The 19,010-nt window shown below is 39.8% G+C and overlaps 2 protein-coding genes across 3 annotated transcripts in view; one reads left to right on the top strand and one right to left on the bottom strand.

The window, feature by feature from the left end:
- Positions 1–17,031, top strand: part of NUDT6 (nudix hydrolase 6) — a 35,172-nt gene extending 18,141 nt beyond the window's left edge. For both annotated transcript variants that reach the window (XM_008169623.4, XM_042860067.2), the window contains 2 exons: positions 7,315–7,369; positions 13,546–17,031. In XM_008169623.4, coding sequence (XP_008167845.2) covers positions 7,315–7,369; positions 13,546–13,940 — 450 coding nt within the window. In that variant the 3' untranslated portion in view covers positions 13,941–17,031. The remainder of the gene's footprint in view (positions 1–7,314; positions 7,370–13,545) is intronic.
- FGF2 (fibroblast growth factor 2) overlaps positions 1,210–19,010 on the bottom strand; it is a 75,650-nt gene continuing 57,849 nt past the window's right edge. The window contains exon 3 of the mRNA XM_042860068.2: positions 1,210–14,611. Within this exon, the coding sequence (XP_042716002.1) occupies positions 14,426–14,611 (186 nt within the window). The 3' untranslated portion in view covers positions 1,210–14,425. The remainder of the gene's footprint in view (positions 14,612–19,010) is intronic.

The raw sequence follows: 19,010 nt of genomic DNA, 5'->3' as shown, positions 1-19,010 counted from the left end.
GGGTGGAAGGGCAGGGAAAGGGCAGCCTGACTTCCCATTAGTGGATGGGGGACGCTAGGACCCGGGGGCAGCAGAAAGCAGTTGCTGCTGGCTCTGGCAGTACAAGCAGGCGGGGGAGGTGACACGCAGAGGGGAGGTGGCAGGTGGAGGCCGGGGACCCATCCAACACCCCCCAGCTCCCTGACTGCTCACCCCCCCCCCGACTCCCCTTACCATTCTGGCTCCACGTGTTTGCAAAACACACTGCCCGGTGGGTTGGTTTGTGTGTTACACAGGGCTGCAGACAGAGAGAGGGGGGAGCAGGGGAGGGCTCTGGCTGCTGGAGGCCAATGGGAGTGGGTCAATCGGCCCAGCCGCCCAATCAGTAACCTCACTCTGTATGGAAGGGAGGCGAGGGAGAAAAAAAACCCGGACATTTTAACCTTGTTACCAATTCCTCACGGATGGCTATTTAGAGATGCAAAAGCCGGACATGTTTGGGGAAATACGGACAGATGGTAACCCTAGATTTGTTCATCACAAGATTATACTTCTCCACTCCATGTGTTGAGCTCACCCCCCTTCCCTTGGCCTTTTCTAGAATGTTCCTAGGGTGGTGAGCCACAACATGCTTCTTTATGCATACGGACCTTCTAAATCACATTTTGTTTAAAATGAACACAAACATACCCTTCAGCATCTACTGAGCATTTTCAGAGACTTTTTCAGATACAATTGCATTAAGAATTTTAGCACAGACTGCATGACAGCCAAATGGACACAACAGCCTGTCTAGCAGGTTAATGATCATCCAACTACACATTTGCACAACAGAGCATAGTTCCTTCTTTATGAAAACATGGAATTTCAGAGAGGAGAAAACCATGCTGAAACATCAAGATGGTGACACAAACTAAAGCAAAGAAATTCCCTTGGCTGATAAGGCTAACTTGCCTTACTCTAAACCTGAATGGAATTGTGCTCTTTTTATTTCATCTCTTGTTAAATGGAGGTGGGTTTCGGGGGGGAAGCAGAGTCCTGTGAGGTACAGCTAAAATTTTAGACATAACTTTGAAATCCTGCCTATTAACATCTGTTTGTGTCACAACCCTCATAACTGAACATATATTTGTTAGTGATTGTATTTATGTTTACAAGAAAACATGGAGAATGCTGCCTTTTAGAGAAATACACCTGGACTCAATCTAAAATGAGACATGGGAAAGAAAATATTGCTTAGATAGTTTTATTGTGCAGGACACTCAAAACAAATCAAATATTTGGATATTTACCACTTTAAACATAACACTCAATTTGATGTTAATAACCTTGTTACATTTGCATTCTCTAACATCCAGATTACCACTAACAGTGACCAAATTGACATAAAAGAATTTTTTTTAAATGTAGTTAGTCATTAAATACTCTAATTATCCCAGTATAGTTTCATGTCCAATGTATATTGTAAAGCCCCTTTATATACTTACTTTAAAAGCAATAATTTGTTTGGCAGAAGCCATTTTAATCAAACTGTTAAGAGGGTTGCAGCCAACTTATTTAGTGGATTGTGCCAAGCACTGTGCCAATATAGACAAGTTCACATCTAGCAGCAGCTGCCCCAAAAATAATACTCCAGCCTCATAGGAAGCTGCCTGCCTTCCTAGCTAGTAGATGGATGTAGTGAGTATGCCTGCTATAAAGGAAAAATAAGGCGGAGGACACATAAAGTGGTCTTCTATAGGTGAAAAAGTTGCATTCTAGTTACAACTCTGTCTCTGCTGCCTCAAGGAAGCAAGAACAATGCTATGGCAGGTACAGCTTGCAGGGGTTGCTGAGGCAAGTGAGAGGCTGTTTTCACATCCAATGAGAGAAGCCATTAAAAAAGGATGCACAGTTTCTTCTAAAAAAAGGCACAGACTACTTTTTCATAGAGCTTCTGTTTTTCATCTAGAGCATATGTTTATCTCTGCTCTGCTTAAAAAGAACACAAATATAAATATCTGCCAACATTCCATGGAAATGTTTGAAAATTATTCTGTTTAGAGACCACTTTGTCTCTTTCAGAGAAGGGGGGGGGGGGACATTCTTTTGTTAATTTTTAAGAAAGATATTTGCATAATACAATTTTGTTTCCTATAGGTTCATCTGGCATAGATGCTTATTTTGCCCATCTTAAAATGAGAATCCTCTGAGGCATCAGAAAGTTCCAAGTTACCGTCCTGATATAGTAGAATTGAACATATTACTTATTAGTAATTTAGTTTTTACATTAGTCATAACTTGACTGACAGCAGTAGTCCCATGAACTAAAGTGAAACTACTTCTGAGTAAAATTATGCATGTGCATAAATTTTTCCAGGATTTGGACCCAAGGGTTTGTCTACCCTAGGAAATAAATTTGGATGAAATAAGGATATGAATTTAAAGAGGAATAGGTGTGTGGGCACACTTTTATTCAGGAATAAGATTGTCTTATTCCAAGTTAGCTTAATCTACATCCAAGGCAGGTTAAGATAAACAAGAACAAGGCACTCTCATTCCTGAATACAAGAGGATCTGCCCAGGGAGTTAGTCAGGGACATCTCTTTCAGAATAACTCCCCCTGTAGCTGAGTCTTAAGTGACAGATTTAAAAAAAAAAAAAAAAGTTATTTTAAGGCAAAAGCCCCCAAACAAAAATGGGATAGGGAATAGTATTACAGAATATACAAATAAGCTATATTTTTCTGAAAAAATATTCCATTTAAAAAGTTTTCCTCTAGCCATTGGCATACCTGTCAAACATTTCACTGGTGTATTTATTTTCTTCGAAGTGTGCTCAGGGGCAGGGAATGTTTATTGAAAGGGCTTGATTGGTATTAGACTAAAAGCTACAGAACAGCTACAGTACAGGCACTATCCATGCAAATTCCCCCCACTCACCCGCCCTTGAAAATGGGTCTGCTCAGACACCCTCACCCCTCCATTAATAAAGAACCCAAAACACAGTGTAATTCAAGACACATGTTCTATTTACCCATGCAACCTCATGACTATATGATCTTCACCTTTGTCTTCCCCACCCAATCACTCTTTCCCTGTATAGACCATATCCTAACTTCAGCACGAGTCCTGCAGTTGGATCCATGCAGGCATTTGCAGAATCCCAATGAAGTCAATAGCTCTCAGTAAACTCTGGGACAGGGATTCTGTTTGTTTGTTTTGTAAAGTGCCAGACCTTATGACATGAAATAATTAACAACACGCTTTGATCAGGATATAGAGGAACCCATCACTAAGCATGTGAAGTTAGTTAATTTCTCATATACATTTTCATTCTTGGCCTCCCTGCTGAGGCTGCCAAGCATAAGTGTCAGTTGCAGTGATGGTGGTTTTTGTGATGTGGAACTGGATTGAGACCACCAAACATCCATCACACAGTAATGGCTTCCAGTCACTACCAAGGTTACCTACACTTAAGCCAGTCATCAAGTGGTGAAAGGCTCCTTATTTCGTTACCAGGCTCCTGAGCCATTCCACCATTTCATGTGCTAAATTCAAGAACAAAACGAATGAAAGTTATTTGTATTTTAGTTGAAGGCAGTGTTTTTGTAATTGAATAACCTTTTGGAAATTTAATTCAAATCTCTCCACTATAACAGCATAGGCAACCTATAATTAGGTGGGAGCTATCAGACATTTTCTGCAAATGGCAACATAAGGTGTAATTGGATGCATCAGTTTCCATTTTGTCAGTCATTAGATCTAAGCCAGCATCCTACCAGCTACATTTTCCCCATGGTGAAATAACTAGTCACAGATTTGGTCTCAGTAACTAAGCTAAGCTTTCGTTCAGTTCACAGCTAGATGCAGCAAAGCTAATGAACTTAAATGAAAGTGTATATTCATAGGCAGGCACAATTATACAATATGTTGAATTGGTAATGCAAGAGTTCAGGGAAGAGCGGCACCACTCTACAGGAAGTAAAGTATTAACTTTGTTGTTTTTATTAGCTGTAAAGCAAAACTGTAAGGACTTCTGTATAGTGGGGCCTCCAAGCTCATTTTGAGTAGTTGCCAGTTAATGCATAAATTTGGCATGCAATCTGCAAGATCCAAAACTGGCTCTTGTTATAGGTGGAAAGAGTTTCCAGCATAAGTGACGAAAATACAGATAGAGAAATATTTTCCTAGTCCTTAGAGAGACCGAGAGAGAGAGAACACACACACAAGCGTGTGTGTGTAACAATAAAGAATAACCTGTTTAAATTTTAAGATAACTCAGGAAATCATCAAATCTAAAAAAAAAAAAAAAAAAAACAACCCACCACCAACCGAAGAACTATACCTCCTTTACATTTGTGATGGAGAAAAAGAAATTGGTTCCTAAAGTTCTCAAAAAAAAATTGTACATTTCAAAGTTTGACTTCCTGCCTCAGCCACCCTTCAGTACAAAAAACTTGAGCTAGTCTTCTTCTCGGAGGCTGCACAAAACATTGCTGCACATGGTGTCAAACCTTGGGACCAAAACGGTCATTTTCTTCTATCCCTGGCCCAACAAAAGGTAGGGGATGCTATCAGGGCAGAATGTTGAACTTTAAACGGAGAGGGGTGAACTTTGTATCACTCTACAACAACTCATTCTCAGGTGACGCAACATGGAATTGGCAGAATCCAGGGCCACCTACATCCAGCTCTCTTTGCCAGAATAAGACTGACATGATATGCAACCAGTGAGGAAGAAAAAAAAATGGGGGAAGCAAGGGGGAAAACAGTTTTTACTAAGAGCATAACACTAAATACAGGAGCTGAAGTTAATAATGTCCATTGTCATTGAAAATCTAAACAAAAGTAAATTAGACCAAGAAATTGTTTACCTATCAAGTAGGGAACACAGCCTTTGTAAAGGGAACTCATGCTTCACCAATCTATTGGAATTCCTTGTGGGTGTCGACAAGCACGTTTACAAGGGTGATTCAGCTGAGATAGTGCACTTGGACTTTCGCAAAGATTTTGACCAGGTCCCACATCAAAGGCTCTTAAGCAAAGTAAGGTTAAAAGATAGGAAATATAGGGTAGGACTAAATGGTCCGTTTTCAGAGTGAAGAGGTAAATAGCGGGGTCCCCCAGGGATCTGTACTGGGACCTATGCTGTTCAGCATTCATATGTGGTCTGGAAAATGGGGTAAACAGTGAGGTGGCAAAGTTTGCAGACGATACACAATTACTCAAGATAGTTAACTCCAAAGCTGACTGTTAAGAGTTACAAAGGGATCTCACAAAACTGGGTGACTGGGCAACAATATGGCAGAGGAAATTCAATGTTGATAAATGCAAAGTAATACACATTGGAAAGCATAATCCCAAGTAGACATACAAAATGATGGGGTCTAAATTAGCGGTTACCACTCAAAAGAGATCTTAGAGTCATCATAGATAGTTCTTGGAAAACATCTGCTCAGTGTGCAGCTGCAGTGAAAAAAGCTAATACAATGTTAGGCACCATTAGGAAAGGGATATATAATAAAGCAGAAATTACAATACCACTGTATAAATCTATGGTGTGCCCACACCTTGAATAGTGTGTGCAGTTCTGGTCACCCCATCTCAAAGAAGATAAATTAGAATTGGAAAATGTACAGAAAAAGGGCAACAAAAATAATTAGGGGTATGGAACAGCTTCCATGGGAGGAGAAATTTAAAAGACTAGGACTGTTCTGCTTAGAATAGAGACTACTAAGGAAGGATATGATAGACATCTATAAAATCATGAATGGCATCGGGGGGGAGTGTTATTTACCCCTTCACATAACACAAAAAACAGGGGTCACCTAATTAAATTAATAGGTAGCAGACTTAAAAACAAACATAAGGAAGTATTTCACACAGTGCACAGTCAACCTGTGGAACTTATTGCCAGGCCAAAAAGTATAACAGGGTTAAAAAAAAACAAAACCTAGACATGTTCATGGAGGACAGGTCCAGCAATGGCTGTTCACCAAGATGGTTAGGGACACAACCCTATGCTCTGGGTGTCTCCATCTCAGACTGCAAGAAGGTGGGATTGGATGACAGGATCACTGAATAACTACTGTTCATTCCCTGTGAAGCATCTGGCACCAGCCATTGTCAGAAGACAGGATACAGGAACATTGACCCAGTGTGGCCAGGCTTATGCTCTTAGGTTTTTTGTTTTTGTTCCCCCGCCCCCTTCCAGAAAAATGACATTTTCCCAAAGATGACCAGTTTACTTCAATAAGTTGATATTTTCAAAGTTTGAAAAATCACCTGAGCACATTTATGTGATGATGTATACTGCATGCTGCGATCTCAAAATAGTTTAAGAGCTCATTGTGTGGTGTCATGAATGAGGACAATTATACAATAAAAGATTTCCAGGCACAGAAAACAAAATCTGAATGCCAGTGGCCATATATGCATTGTCTATCTACAGTTTTTATTATTATTCTAAACTTTTGTCCAAGCTCTTAAGGAGAGCCCAGAGATAATGTTTTCGAATATAAATCAATGGGAAGTACATAGTTGCTTTGCACTCCAAGAAAAAATACCCTTTCCTCCCCCAGGATAATTTAATTTTTTTCTACATTAATCTCAGTAGATTGTCAGTCTGGTAACATTTTTTAACTGCAATTAGTTTAAAAAAAAAACGTATAGGACCTAATACAACAACTGCAGGATCTTGTCCATGTTTATTGGTTGCAGTTACAATGCCAAGGCTGCTAATTATTCAACTTGATTCTGCTGAATTTCAATAAATGATTTTGTATAGAGGTCAGACACAAAAGTCTTGATTTTATTTTTCTACTCCATGAAAACAAATGACAAGTTACACTTCATGGTTATTACAGACACTAAATCACTTTAAAGCCAGTGCAGTATAGAACAATACTACAATCATAATATCTATTTGAAGATTAAGTATGTACAGTTATTTTTAAAAAGCCAAAAAACCACTGAAGTAGAATACATTAGTGATTAAATATAAGATTATACAGTCTATATCTGTAGCAGCTTCTTTCATGTCCAACTACTTCTTTTAACTAGTTAACTAGCAGCAACTTTGTCTAATGACTGTTAGACAGTTTATATTTTCAATCAGTAGATGTTTTCTTCCAATATTTCATGTAGACAGGTAACTGTCTGATCACATTAGCAAAAACAGAAGTTCTATTTAAATCTTAACTGATAATTATAGAAGTAATTAACATGTCACCACCTTTAAAAAATTCACGTACCTATTAGGGTGATTAGGAATTCTAGAGGAATCATTTTGTCCTTTTGTATTAGGAGAACAAAACAGATTGTATACCTTGCTAATATTTCTGCTCCATTATAGACTACAAATGCATGGAAATTTCCAGGAGGCCTGTCAGACCCAGGTGAAGACATTGGTAAGTCTCTGAACAATGTTTCAAATACATCAGCAGCATAAGCAGTCACAACTCCTTGAAGTCTACTGAGTTGTGCCCTCTGTTAGTTGGCTGACACAGAGGTATGTAGCCCAAAGTAGTTTTGCAGGATTACTCTTGTGATGGTCAATATCGGTTTAAAATTGGTGTCTGAGAGGTGGGGTGACATGATCCTGCATCCTAACACAGACACTTCAGCAGAGGATACCTGATGCTTCACCATATTCAGGGTGAAAAGGCCCTTCATTTAACACATTTTTCTACATTTTCACATAGAGCAATGTTTGATTTTTAGGTTTATTTGACATTGTGTCATATGAACCCAAAGTGTAAGGAAGGTGAATATGGCATAGAAATAAATGAATTAAAATACTTCAAGCACAGCCTGAAGCACCAGGTGATAAACTCAGCAATATTCTGAGTATTCCTGACACACTGTTCCTATCTGTAACATGGGAATAACTACATGTCTTCTCCCACATTTTGTCTGTCTTGGCTGTTTAGATTGGAAGCTCTTTGGGACAGGAATTGTCTCTATGTAGAAGTACATAGTACTAGCACAATGAGTCCCCGCTTTCAGCAGGAGACTCTAGGCACTATTGTATTACAAATAGTAATAATTACTCTTAAAGTAAAGGTGAGCTGACACTATGAGTTGAGGAAATACTTCACTTAAACTAATGTGATGTAGATGGTTGTTAATACTACAGTACTGCTGAAGTTCTGTTAAAGGGTTACAGGACCAATTAGTTCACAATACAGAAGTTTATGCAAACGACAGGTGTAAAAAAAAAAAAAAGAGAGAGAGAGACTGGAGGTTTTTCTGTATATAGGAAACAGTATGTAGGTTTTGGGTTCAAAAGTTACCTCCACTGGGCAGTACTACATTCTGCGCTCTTATGTTAATAAATTTTTCCTCACAATACTATTTCAGATTTTTGAGTATCATCTGCATAGTACTAATGAGTAAGATCAGGCAAAAAGAGGTTAACTTCATTGCCGGAGTAATATAGAAACACCCTGGGAACAGGACCCACGTGCTGACTCCTAGTCCTGCACCTTAGCCACAAATGTATTCTCTCCCTCAGTGTCCAAGGCCACAAACTCTACGGTTCATCATTACAATGGACAGGACAGTAGTTTCCCACTATACATCTCAGCTTTGGGCTAGATCCACAAAAGGGATTTAGGTGCTTACCTGCCACTTTAGACACCCAACTCAAAATTTTAAATCCTCAAAATCTCTGCTCAGCTGTTTCACCCTGTAGGCACCTAAAATCCCCAGGCACCTAAATTTCTGCCACTCAGCATGCACACAGCTGCATGAGGTTATAAGAAGTGGGGAGGGGGGGACCACCATCTTTCCTCTCATTGTGGTTGTTGCTTTATTGCAACAAAGGACTTATGCCCTTAACTCCAAGAGAGGGTTCAGAGCTGTGAATCAAGAGCAGAGAAGGACTCTCCCTCTGGCCCAGACTCAGGCATCTAGGTCCCTTTAAGGGGCAGGACTTAGGCCAGTGTGGGCAACCTGCCAGCCACACGCAGCCCATCAGGGTAATCCGCTGGTGGGCCGCCAGACAGTTTGTTTACATTTGCACGGCTGCCCACAGCTCCCAGTGGCCATGGTTCACCATTCCTAGCCAATGGGAGCTGCGGGAAGCAGTGGCCAGCACGTCCCTGTGGCCCACATCGCTTCCCACAGTTCCCATTGTCCGGGAACGGCAAACCACGGCCACTGGGGTGCTGCAGGCGACCATGCAAATGTAAACAAACTGGCGGCCCACCAGCGGATTACCCTGACAGGCTGCATGCAGCCAGTTGCCCACCACTGACTTAGGTTATACTCTTTTCTTTGGCATTTCCTACTGGCTACATTAGGCAGCTACCTACTCATCTGGCTGGCTTTTATGGGTCCCATTCTTAGGTGCTTAACACTCCTCATGTCTTGTACAAGGAGAGTGGACGCCTGACTTGGGGCTGTGGCTTCCACTAGATGGCAAGGTGCCTAAATGTTAGACTGAGCATTGCAATGCCCAAGTCCTCTTTGTGGATCTAGCCCTTCAGTCATTATATGCAATTTCATGTACTGCTGTAACATATTTCATAGATTCATAGATTCTAGGACTGGAAGGGACCTCGAGAGGTCATCGAGTCCAGTCCCCTGCCTGCATGGCAGGACCAAATACTGTCTAGACCATCCCTGATAGACATTTATCTAACCTACTCTTAAATATCTCCAGAGATGGAGATTCCACAACCTCCCTAGGCAATTTATTCCAGTGTTTAACCACCCTGACAGTTAGGAACTTTTTCCTAATGTCCAACCTAGACCTCCCTTGCTGCAGTTTAAGCCCATTGCTTCTTGTTCTATCCTTAGAGGCTAAGGTGAACAAGTTTTCTCCCTCCTCATGACACCCTTTTAGATACCTGAAAACTGCTATCTATCATGTCCCCTCTCAGTCTTCTCTTTTCCAAACTAAACAAACCCAATTCTTTCAGCCTTCCTTCGTAGGTCATGTTCTCAAGACCTTTAATCATTCTTGTTGCTCTTCTCTGGACCCTCTCCAATTTCTCCACATCTTTCTTGAAATGCGGTGCCCAGAACTGGACACAATACTCCAGCTGAGGCCTAACCAGAGCAGAGTCGAGCGGAAGAATGACTTCTCGTGTCTTGCTCACAACACACCTGTTAATACATCTCAGAATCATATTTGCTTTTTTTGCAACAGCATCACACTGTTGACTCATATTTAGCTTGTAGTCCACTATAACCCCTAGATCCCTTTCTGCCGTACTCCTTCCTAGACAGTCTCTTCCCATTCTGTATGTGTGAAACTGATTTTTTCTTCCTAAGTGGAGCACTTTGCATTTGTCTTTGTTAAACTTCATCCTGTTTAACTCAGACCATTTCTCCAATTTGTCCAGATCATTTTGAATTATGACCCTGTCCTCCAAAGCAGTTGCAATCCCTCCCAGTTTGGTATCATCCGCAAACTTAATAAGCGTACTTTCTCTGCCAATATCTAAGTCGTTAATGAAGATATTGAACAGAGCAGGTCCCAAAACAGACCCCTGCAGAACCCTACTTGTTATGCCTTTCCAGCAGGATTGGGAACCATTAATAACAACTCTCTGAGTACGGTTATCCAGCCAGTTATGCACCCACCTTATAGTAGTCCCATCTAAATTGTATTTGCCTAGTTTATCGATAAGAATATCATGTGAGACCGTATCAAATGCCTTACTAAAGTCTAGGTATACCACATCCACAGGTTCTCCCTTATCCACAAGACTCGTTATCCTATCAAAGAAAGCTATCAGATTGGTTTGACACGATTTGTTCTTTATAAATCCATGCTGGCTATTCCCTATCACCTTACCACCTTCCAAGTGTTTGCAGATGATTTCCTTAATTACTTGCTCCATTATCTTCCCTGGCACAGAAGTTTAACTAACTAATTTCATTTGAACTAATGCTGTTCCTTCAAATATTTATTACAGAATTTAGCTTTATTTGATGTTGCATGTATAATTTTGTGAAACATGCGCTTACATGTCAAACATTTATGTTTGGAGAGGCGTACATAATGCCATGAATATATGCTGTATACTTTGTACCAAAAAGGGAGTCTGGTTAGAGGAGGATTGAAAGGGAAGGATCCAAGATAGAAGGGGACTTTGGAGGAACTTTTACATTGTTGATAGGCAAAGAATGGCCAGCATGAGCATGGCTCCACTGTAGGAATGTTGTACACAGGAGTGCCAGGGACACATCCCTCTAAAAAAATAGATGAGGCTGTAGATGTTGCTAGGGTGACAGAAATAGGTATCAGAAAAACTGGGGAAAATATGTTCGTTAAAGTTCCCCTCATGCCCCTATTAAAATATTAAGATGTGATGCAGCAGTTATTTTTATTACTATATTTTAACAGATATAAATTAATGAAGCATGAAATATAACAGAACTTTATTTTTCCATCATTTACATTAAGCCTCAAACATTTAAGGGCCTACCTTTCAAAAATGTAGGAGTGCAGTTACCATGCTTGCAGATCAGTGTTTATTCACACGTACCAGTTTGCACAGGCAGCAGCTGTGGTAGTTATGTGAACAAATTAAGCACTAAATTGCATGCATTTTGGGGCTTGCCAATTTTTGAAGCTCAAGCCCTGAATGTTCCTTCCACTTTAACTTGTCATTTTAAAATATTAAAAAAAAAATAAGGGAACTACAATAAGGCACTATCTTGAAGCAAAGCTCAAATCTAGACTGAAATTCCTGGTCTAATGATTTTAGCATGGTCTCTCTCAGCATCCCTGATTTCTATCCTTTTACTCCTTTCCCCCTTTAAGTCCAAAGAGTACTATACAAATACACTGTAGGGAGTTTGCTTCATTTCCACTTCTGTTCTAACCAAGGAAGACTGGATGAACGTTCCATTAGGACTTCCAGTGATTCCAGCCCAGAGGAGCCAGGCATGGTAATGGATCAGCCTGTCAGTAATCTCTACAACTGTGTCAGAGACATGGAATCAGAGTGCTTCCATGCCCTTCTCCTCCCCCCTCACTCCCCCAAGTTCTGTGTAGTTAATAGTTAATGTTCTGCAGACATATTTATATACTAATGCCCCCCTGCCCAGTCCTGCAAAGAGATGCTCATGTGTCAAGCTTTACTCATGCAACTAGTCCCATTAAATGCAGTGCAGTTATTAATGTGCTTAACTTTAAAACACACATGAAGTGTTTGCAGGATCAGGGTCATTACTATATAAATGTTTATTGTCTATAAGAAAGGCTGTTAGAGATTTTGCTTATGGTTTGCTACTGTATGTCCTGAAATTATTTTCAGTGGTTTTAAAATAAATCCAAAATTTATATCTTCTGTACTTCTGACTTTTCAAGATGGTGATTTGCAGGCATTATTAAAATGAATGTAATTCTGTTAAATATAAACCAACATTCTAATTCCTAATTAACTGCAGCAAGTTGCCTTGCAAACTAGCCATGAGCATTTTACATCACAGACAAAACAGAGTCACCTCCCTTGCCATGAGGATTAAAAAAAAAAATCTAATAATTCTATTTACCCATCCAAAAAATACTCCACCCAAAAGTTTGTAAAGGTTTGTAAAGTTTTGCAAGGCCTAGGAACAGCTAAATTTTGGCAGAAGAAGATATTAGAGCCCTCCTGGGATCTTTGATTTTGATTGCTGTTCGGAGGTAACTCTAGCTTTTGGTTAGTGGAGAGACTGGGTCTAAGCACTGAAAGAGTGAATGAGTTACCCTGCCAGCCATTAGCTGTTTTTAGACCCTGACTCAGCAAGGTTCTTAAAAATGTGCTTAACTTTAAGCACAAGTAGTCCCACTGATTTCAGTAGCACTATGCCTGTGCTCAAGGACATTCCTGGACTGGGGCCCAAGTTAACGGATTTTTTTTCTCCATTCCTACTGATTTTTATAATGAGAAATGTAAGAGGTTTTTATCTCCTCTTGGTCAGTGTACAAAAGATTTACATATGCAAAGTTAATAGGAATTATCTGTATGAATTTCCCATGCATCAATAGATTTCATGGTATGTTAGCAAAATAATATAACTGAAATGTCATTATAGACATTTAAGGATAACTTTGCAAGAAGGGTGAGGTCCTCCTTCATTCTGTAGGCCAGTTTGTTTGCACACTTTTACATCTGTAAGATAAATTGTGTACTTGTGCCACTGAACTAATTGATTTGTTCCCACAATCAGATATAATTGAAAGTGCTCAGATGCAACAGGAAGATCAGCCATTGAAAGTAAACCTAAAAATGTATTAATTAGGATCAAAGAGAACTGAAAATATTTAGCAAATATCTTTAGACAAGAGCTGGGTATACTGCATTGGTGCATCAGTTTCAGAGCGACCACACTTGTACAGTATTAATGAACATTCATCATTTTGTAGGTTATCCACAAGAAAGGCAAAATAGTCCATTACAATTAGTTTCGTTCAAAGGGCCAAAAACTGAGCTTACTGTAGTGTTGGAGTTTATAGCCTTTACAGTCTCAAAAAGGTGTTACCATCAGCGATGCTTTATGAGTTGGAAATCTTTCACTATGAACAGTTCTTGAAATGTAGTCTCCTCTTACATGTACTGTAGGAATATTTCTCTCCATCTAGGAAACACAGCAGTTCGAGAGGTTTGTGAAGAGACTGGCATTAAGTCAGAGTTCAAGTCCCTCTTAAGCATAAGGCAGCAACATAGGCACCCCGGAGCCTTTGGGTTATCAGATATGTATATCATCTGTCGCCTGCAGCCTTCCTCATTCAACATCAGCTTCTGCCAGCAGGAATGCTTGAGGTGCGAATGGATGGATCTTGAGGAACTTGCCAAGACCAAAGACACTACTCCCATCACCAGCAGTGTAGCTAAACTGCTACTTTATGGATACAGAGAAGGGTTTGATAAGATTGATATAACCATGAGAGAATTTCCAGCTGTTTACACAGGCCTATTTTATAAGCTGTACCATAGGGAGCTGCCAGATACTTATAAAAACATGACAGAATTCTAACAAGCTTCACATTTAATTAAATTCATAATTTAGAATGGATTGTTTTAAATTGTGGGCTTACTTGTACCATATTAAAAATATTCCTGGACTTTGTTCTTGCTGAATTCAATATTTACTTTTTTTATTTTCTAGTAAGATATATAGATATATATATTATTTCTTTTAAAAGGTAAATATTCCTGTAAATATGTGCACATCTTTAAGTTTCCTTTACACTGCAAGGCTAACATAAGGCTAATATAGTAGCTCTAACTAGAGGAAAATACGTGAAGCACGGATACTGGTGCTTTTTCCTCTGGACACTGGCACAATTGTTTCAAAACATACAGTAACATCAAGGTTATATTATACAAACATATTTAGTAATCAGACATCTGCAAAAGCAGTTATCAAATATTTGCTCACACTTTACTACTTTTGGAAGGAGTGGAGGAAACTACCACTTTAGTGTGTTGTGGCATAGACTATAGAATCTACCACTGAAATCAGCTCTTGGCAGACATTGGAAGAAAAAGGATAGCTTTCTGCCCTGGTCCAGTTTTTGGTCCAAGTTTGTACTGTCCAGTTCTTTTCAGTGCCACATACCAATCAGAATATTTCCGTGACCGGTAAGTGTTGTAGTTGTTTGATTCCAAGCGCTCAAAAAAGAAACACTCTTCAGTTACACATTTCTGAAAGGGAAAGAAAAAAAATGTTATTCATATTCATCCCCTCTGGCATAACAAATCACTCCCTTAAATACATGGGAGTGCCTATTAATGAGAGGAGTTAGTTGGTGATTAAAGTTATTGGTATCACAGTATTATGGACATTTTCAGAAGATACTCTTCTGAAGAACATAGATTTCAAGGAATTCATATTAAACATACTTTTGTATTTAAAAATACATGCAAGTGATTATCAATAAACTCCTAAAGGAGATGCAGTTGGTGTGAACCACTGGATGATTTTTTGTAGCAGCCATTGAGCTAGATAAAGCTCAGAGTAATCTGTCTTTATACTATTTATTTCTTTGTTCCTTTCCACCATTTATAAAAAATGAATGAAGAATCCTGTCTGCTGCAATTATTGATAGCTCCTGATTTCCAAGCCAGACAATTCAGCTATCCCTCTTGCCTAGTTACAACAGGAGAAAAAGTATGAAGTGGGTCATTTGCCCTGCCAAATCTTTTCATCAACTGGTGAGAAATAGAATATTAGAGGTCCAGCCTAGGACCAAACTCTTCTGTTTGTATGGTTTATTTTAATTTTCTTGAAGCCAAATCCTATGGTACTATTGTGCAGTAACAAAAATATTAATAGTAGTGAGCCTATTCTGTTACCGGGATAATAATAATAATATTTCTTTAAGAAGAAAAAATTAAATCTAATGAGTGTATCCCATGTGGAAATTATATTTATTCTATCCATTGTTACAGGGGAACCTAAGCCAGGAAAAACGTTCATGTTAACTAAAATTTTACTCCATTTCAAATATGTTCCACAATATGCTTTGCAATGTGCATTTCAGAATCCAGAAAAATGCAGTTAGTCTCTAATTCTATAAAGGGAAATTAATATTTCCCAATTGTGACACCGATTATCAGCCTCCATAGCTGATAACATCTAGGTAGAGAGAAACTTTAAAGTACATTTTCCTCATCTAAAGCTAAATCCTACTTGACAGTAAATCCTGCCTGATTTATTTCCTGAAGGATTTACACACACGAGTTATTTTAGTTTTTAATGTATACGCAGAAATTCCCAAATACACATATATCTTCAAACCAATTACTGCAGTTTTACTTCATTCTAAAGAAATTAGTTATAGGAAATACTGGGAACTTGTTGAAGTCCAGTGGTGTCAGACACATGCCATACAAGAGCTTGAATACATGCCATCATCCACTCCCTTATTTGTTCCTGACAGACAGATTATAGAAATATTTTCATCAAATGATGTAATTTTCACCTTTAGAATTCAATCTACATTGTTTAGAATTAAGTAAACTATGACCCTCAAATTTCTAGTAATTTTCTAATGCTGAACACAAACAGCCCCTTCCCTGCTGTTCCTCCCTCTCAAACACACACACACACTTTACCCATTTTTACTGATGTAGAACAACACAATCAATACATTTGTTATAGATTTTTCTGCAAGGGCTAATCATTTTGTTGTCAGAATAATGCATCTCACTTCAAAAGGAATAATTTAATACAATTTTGACTTTAAAAAGCAAAAATACTTTAGATTGTAAGATCTTTGGGGCAGGAACTTTGTCTACTCCTGGGGGAATTTTGCACCACTGCACAAGCACAGAATTAGGAGGTGAAGGGAAGCAGTGATAGGGATCATGCTGCAATTACACTTTTCACCCACCAGGGGTGGATGTGGGACCAGAAGAGGGCAGTTGGCTCACAAGCCAGAGCAACTACCTACCTGCAGAGAGGAAAGGGGCAGAGGCTCCCTTCCTCAATGCCTTGCCTGCGGGGCCAGAGGAGGCACAGGGGGGAAGAAGGGAAAAGAGCAGGGAACACAGGGCTGCGAGGGGGAGATCACAAAGACTGGGGTTCAGAAGAGCTAGTGGGGGGGATAGATAGGTGGGCACAGGAGTTAATGAGGTGATAGAGCCAGGGGATGAATGGAAGTAGGGGTGCAGGGCCACATGGGGATGGGGTCAGAGGTGGGGTCTGCATGGGGGAGACTCCCCAGCCTCCTAACAAGACCCCTCCCCCCCAAAAAAAAACTGTTCCATATTTCTCCCATCCACACCCAACATTCCTCCTAACTCCCAGGCTCCTTCCCAGCAATTACTTCCCCCTCCCTCAACTCCTCCATTACCCCTGACTCCTCCAACCCTTTGGGCTGCTTCTGAGGGGTGTGAAAAAGAAGTTTCTGTATTGCAGTTTAAATGAATGATTACTCAGAGTTCTGTATTAATATGCCTAGTAAATAATTATGTTAAAAAAATATTTCCTGATTTTTATTTGTCTGTACTGTTACAGACATACTTGCTGACGGGTATTTTGAAATAAATTACCAAAATAATTGAAAGTGGCATGATTATATTGTGTTATTTTGACAAATAAAATATGCAGAATTTTAAAATATTGTGCACAGAATTTTTATTTTTTGGTGTAGAATTCCCCCTGGAGTAATGTTGTGAATGTTCTCAGTGGCCAACAAAAAATACGAAATCATATAACATAGAACAGTTGTTTTTGGAACAGAAGGCCCAATTATTCACACAGCTGTGGGCAAAGGGCCACATGTGGTGGTGGCGGCGGTAACACCTTTATGGCATGCTACCCACCTTTCCTAGACCTGCAGTGGGTTCCTGGATCTGAATATGGGTCCTGATTCAGCATCGTCTATGCTTACATTTTAAAGTATAAAAATAGGCCAATTGACTTTAAAGATGAGCATTCTTATGTGCTTTCCTGAGTAGGAATGGAATTACTCACATGTTTTAGTCCTTTAGATAATCAGGCCCACAGTGAAGAAATAGAGCTACATGTATTATTCCCCCTTCAAGACTCACAGATCCAAAGATAAGGCAGCTGTAGGTTTAACCACCTTCCTCCCCCATTTCTTCATCCTGCCTCAAGCACAGGAACTGAGAATCAGATACCAGAGCTCATATTTGCCAACCATTACTGAAATACTAGGATGCTGAAGTGTACACACATTAATATCTTTACACTGACTTGTTTCAATTAAATGAATGAGCTTGGGGGATCCAAAAGACTCACCCATTTTGTCCTTCCTTCCCATTAACTCCCATGGAATCCCCTGTCTCCCCAGCCTGTTCCCAGGAACCCTTTTCCCCATTCTGTCTCTATCACCTCCCTCACACAGAGCTTCTGAAAGCGGTGATATTATTTATCTATGATACTACCCATTATGTGCTAGTCGCATTCCAAGCACCCAAGGATAGTACCGTCTCCAAGGAGCTAATACTCTAAGGCCAGGTCTACACTAACCCCCTAATTCGAACTAAGGTACGGAACTTCAGCTACGTGAATAACGTAGCTGAAGTTCGAAGTACCTTAGTTCGAACTTACCTTGGTCCACACTCGGCAGGCAGCCTCCCCCGTCGACTCCGCGGTACTCCTCTCGCCGAGCTGGAGTACCGCAGTCGACGGCGAGCACTTCCGGGTTCGACTTATCGCGTCCAGACTAGACGCGATAAGTCGAACCCAGAAGTTCGATCGCTCGCCGCCGAACTACCGGGTAAGTGTAGCCAAGGCCTAAGGAGAGACAGACAAGCCAACACTGGGAAAAGGAAAGAACAATGTTACAGTACAACCTCAGTTATGGAGGTTGTTTGTAACTCTGAACAAAACATTATGGTTGTTCTTCCAAAAGTTTACAGCTGAACATTGGCTTAATACAGTTTTGAAACTTTACTATGCAGAAGAAAAATGCTGCTTTTAACCATTTTCAATTAAATGAAACAAGTAGAGAAACAGTTCCCTTACCTTGTCAAATCTTTTTTTTTTTACGCTTCCCCTTTATTTTTTTTAGTAGTTAATGTTTAAACACAGTACTGTACTATATTTGCTTTTTTGGGGTCTCTGCAGCTGCCTGATTGCATACTTCAGGTTCCAAATGAGGTGTGTGGTTGACTGGTCAGTTCATAACTCTAGTGTCCGTAACTCTGAGGTTCTACTATATGTACGGATCAACTAGTTTCACTGTAAATAGCACAGAAATAGGTGGGTCCTTTACTCCTGCCTAAACCTGTACATCATGCTCACCAAATCGAAGCAAAATGCACCCTGAAATGTGTTTTTCTTTCAAGAACCTTAAGAGTTAGTGGCTTATTGTTGAGAGAGATTACATTCTTGATTGCCTTGAAAAAAACCCTACAAGCTCTCTTTAGAGCCAGTAAGTTTTTATCTTTCACTTGACAGAGTTTAACAAATGCAGCTAAAGATTCCATGACTCACGTTTCCAGGAAAGCATGGGTTTCCTGTGTCACCAAGATGCACGCCATCCCTGCAGTACAAAGAGTAATTTGTAGTGATCTTCTGATGCCAAATATTTCCCCACTTCCATATTTATCTAGCATCTGGAATTATTAA

Source organism: Chrysemys picta, chromosome 5, assembly GCF_011386835.1.
Source record: "Chrysemys picta bellii isolate R12L10 chromosome 5, ASM1138683v2, whole genome shotgun sequence".
Classification (NCBI taxonomy): domain Eukaryota; kingdom Metazoa; phylum Chordata; order Testudines; family Emydidae; genus Chrysemys; species Chrysemys picta.
The sequence above is the reverse complement of the archived record's forward strand: the minus strand, read 5'-3'. Positions and strand labels throughout refer to the sequence as shown.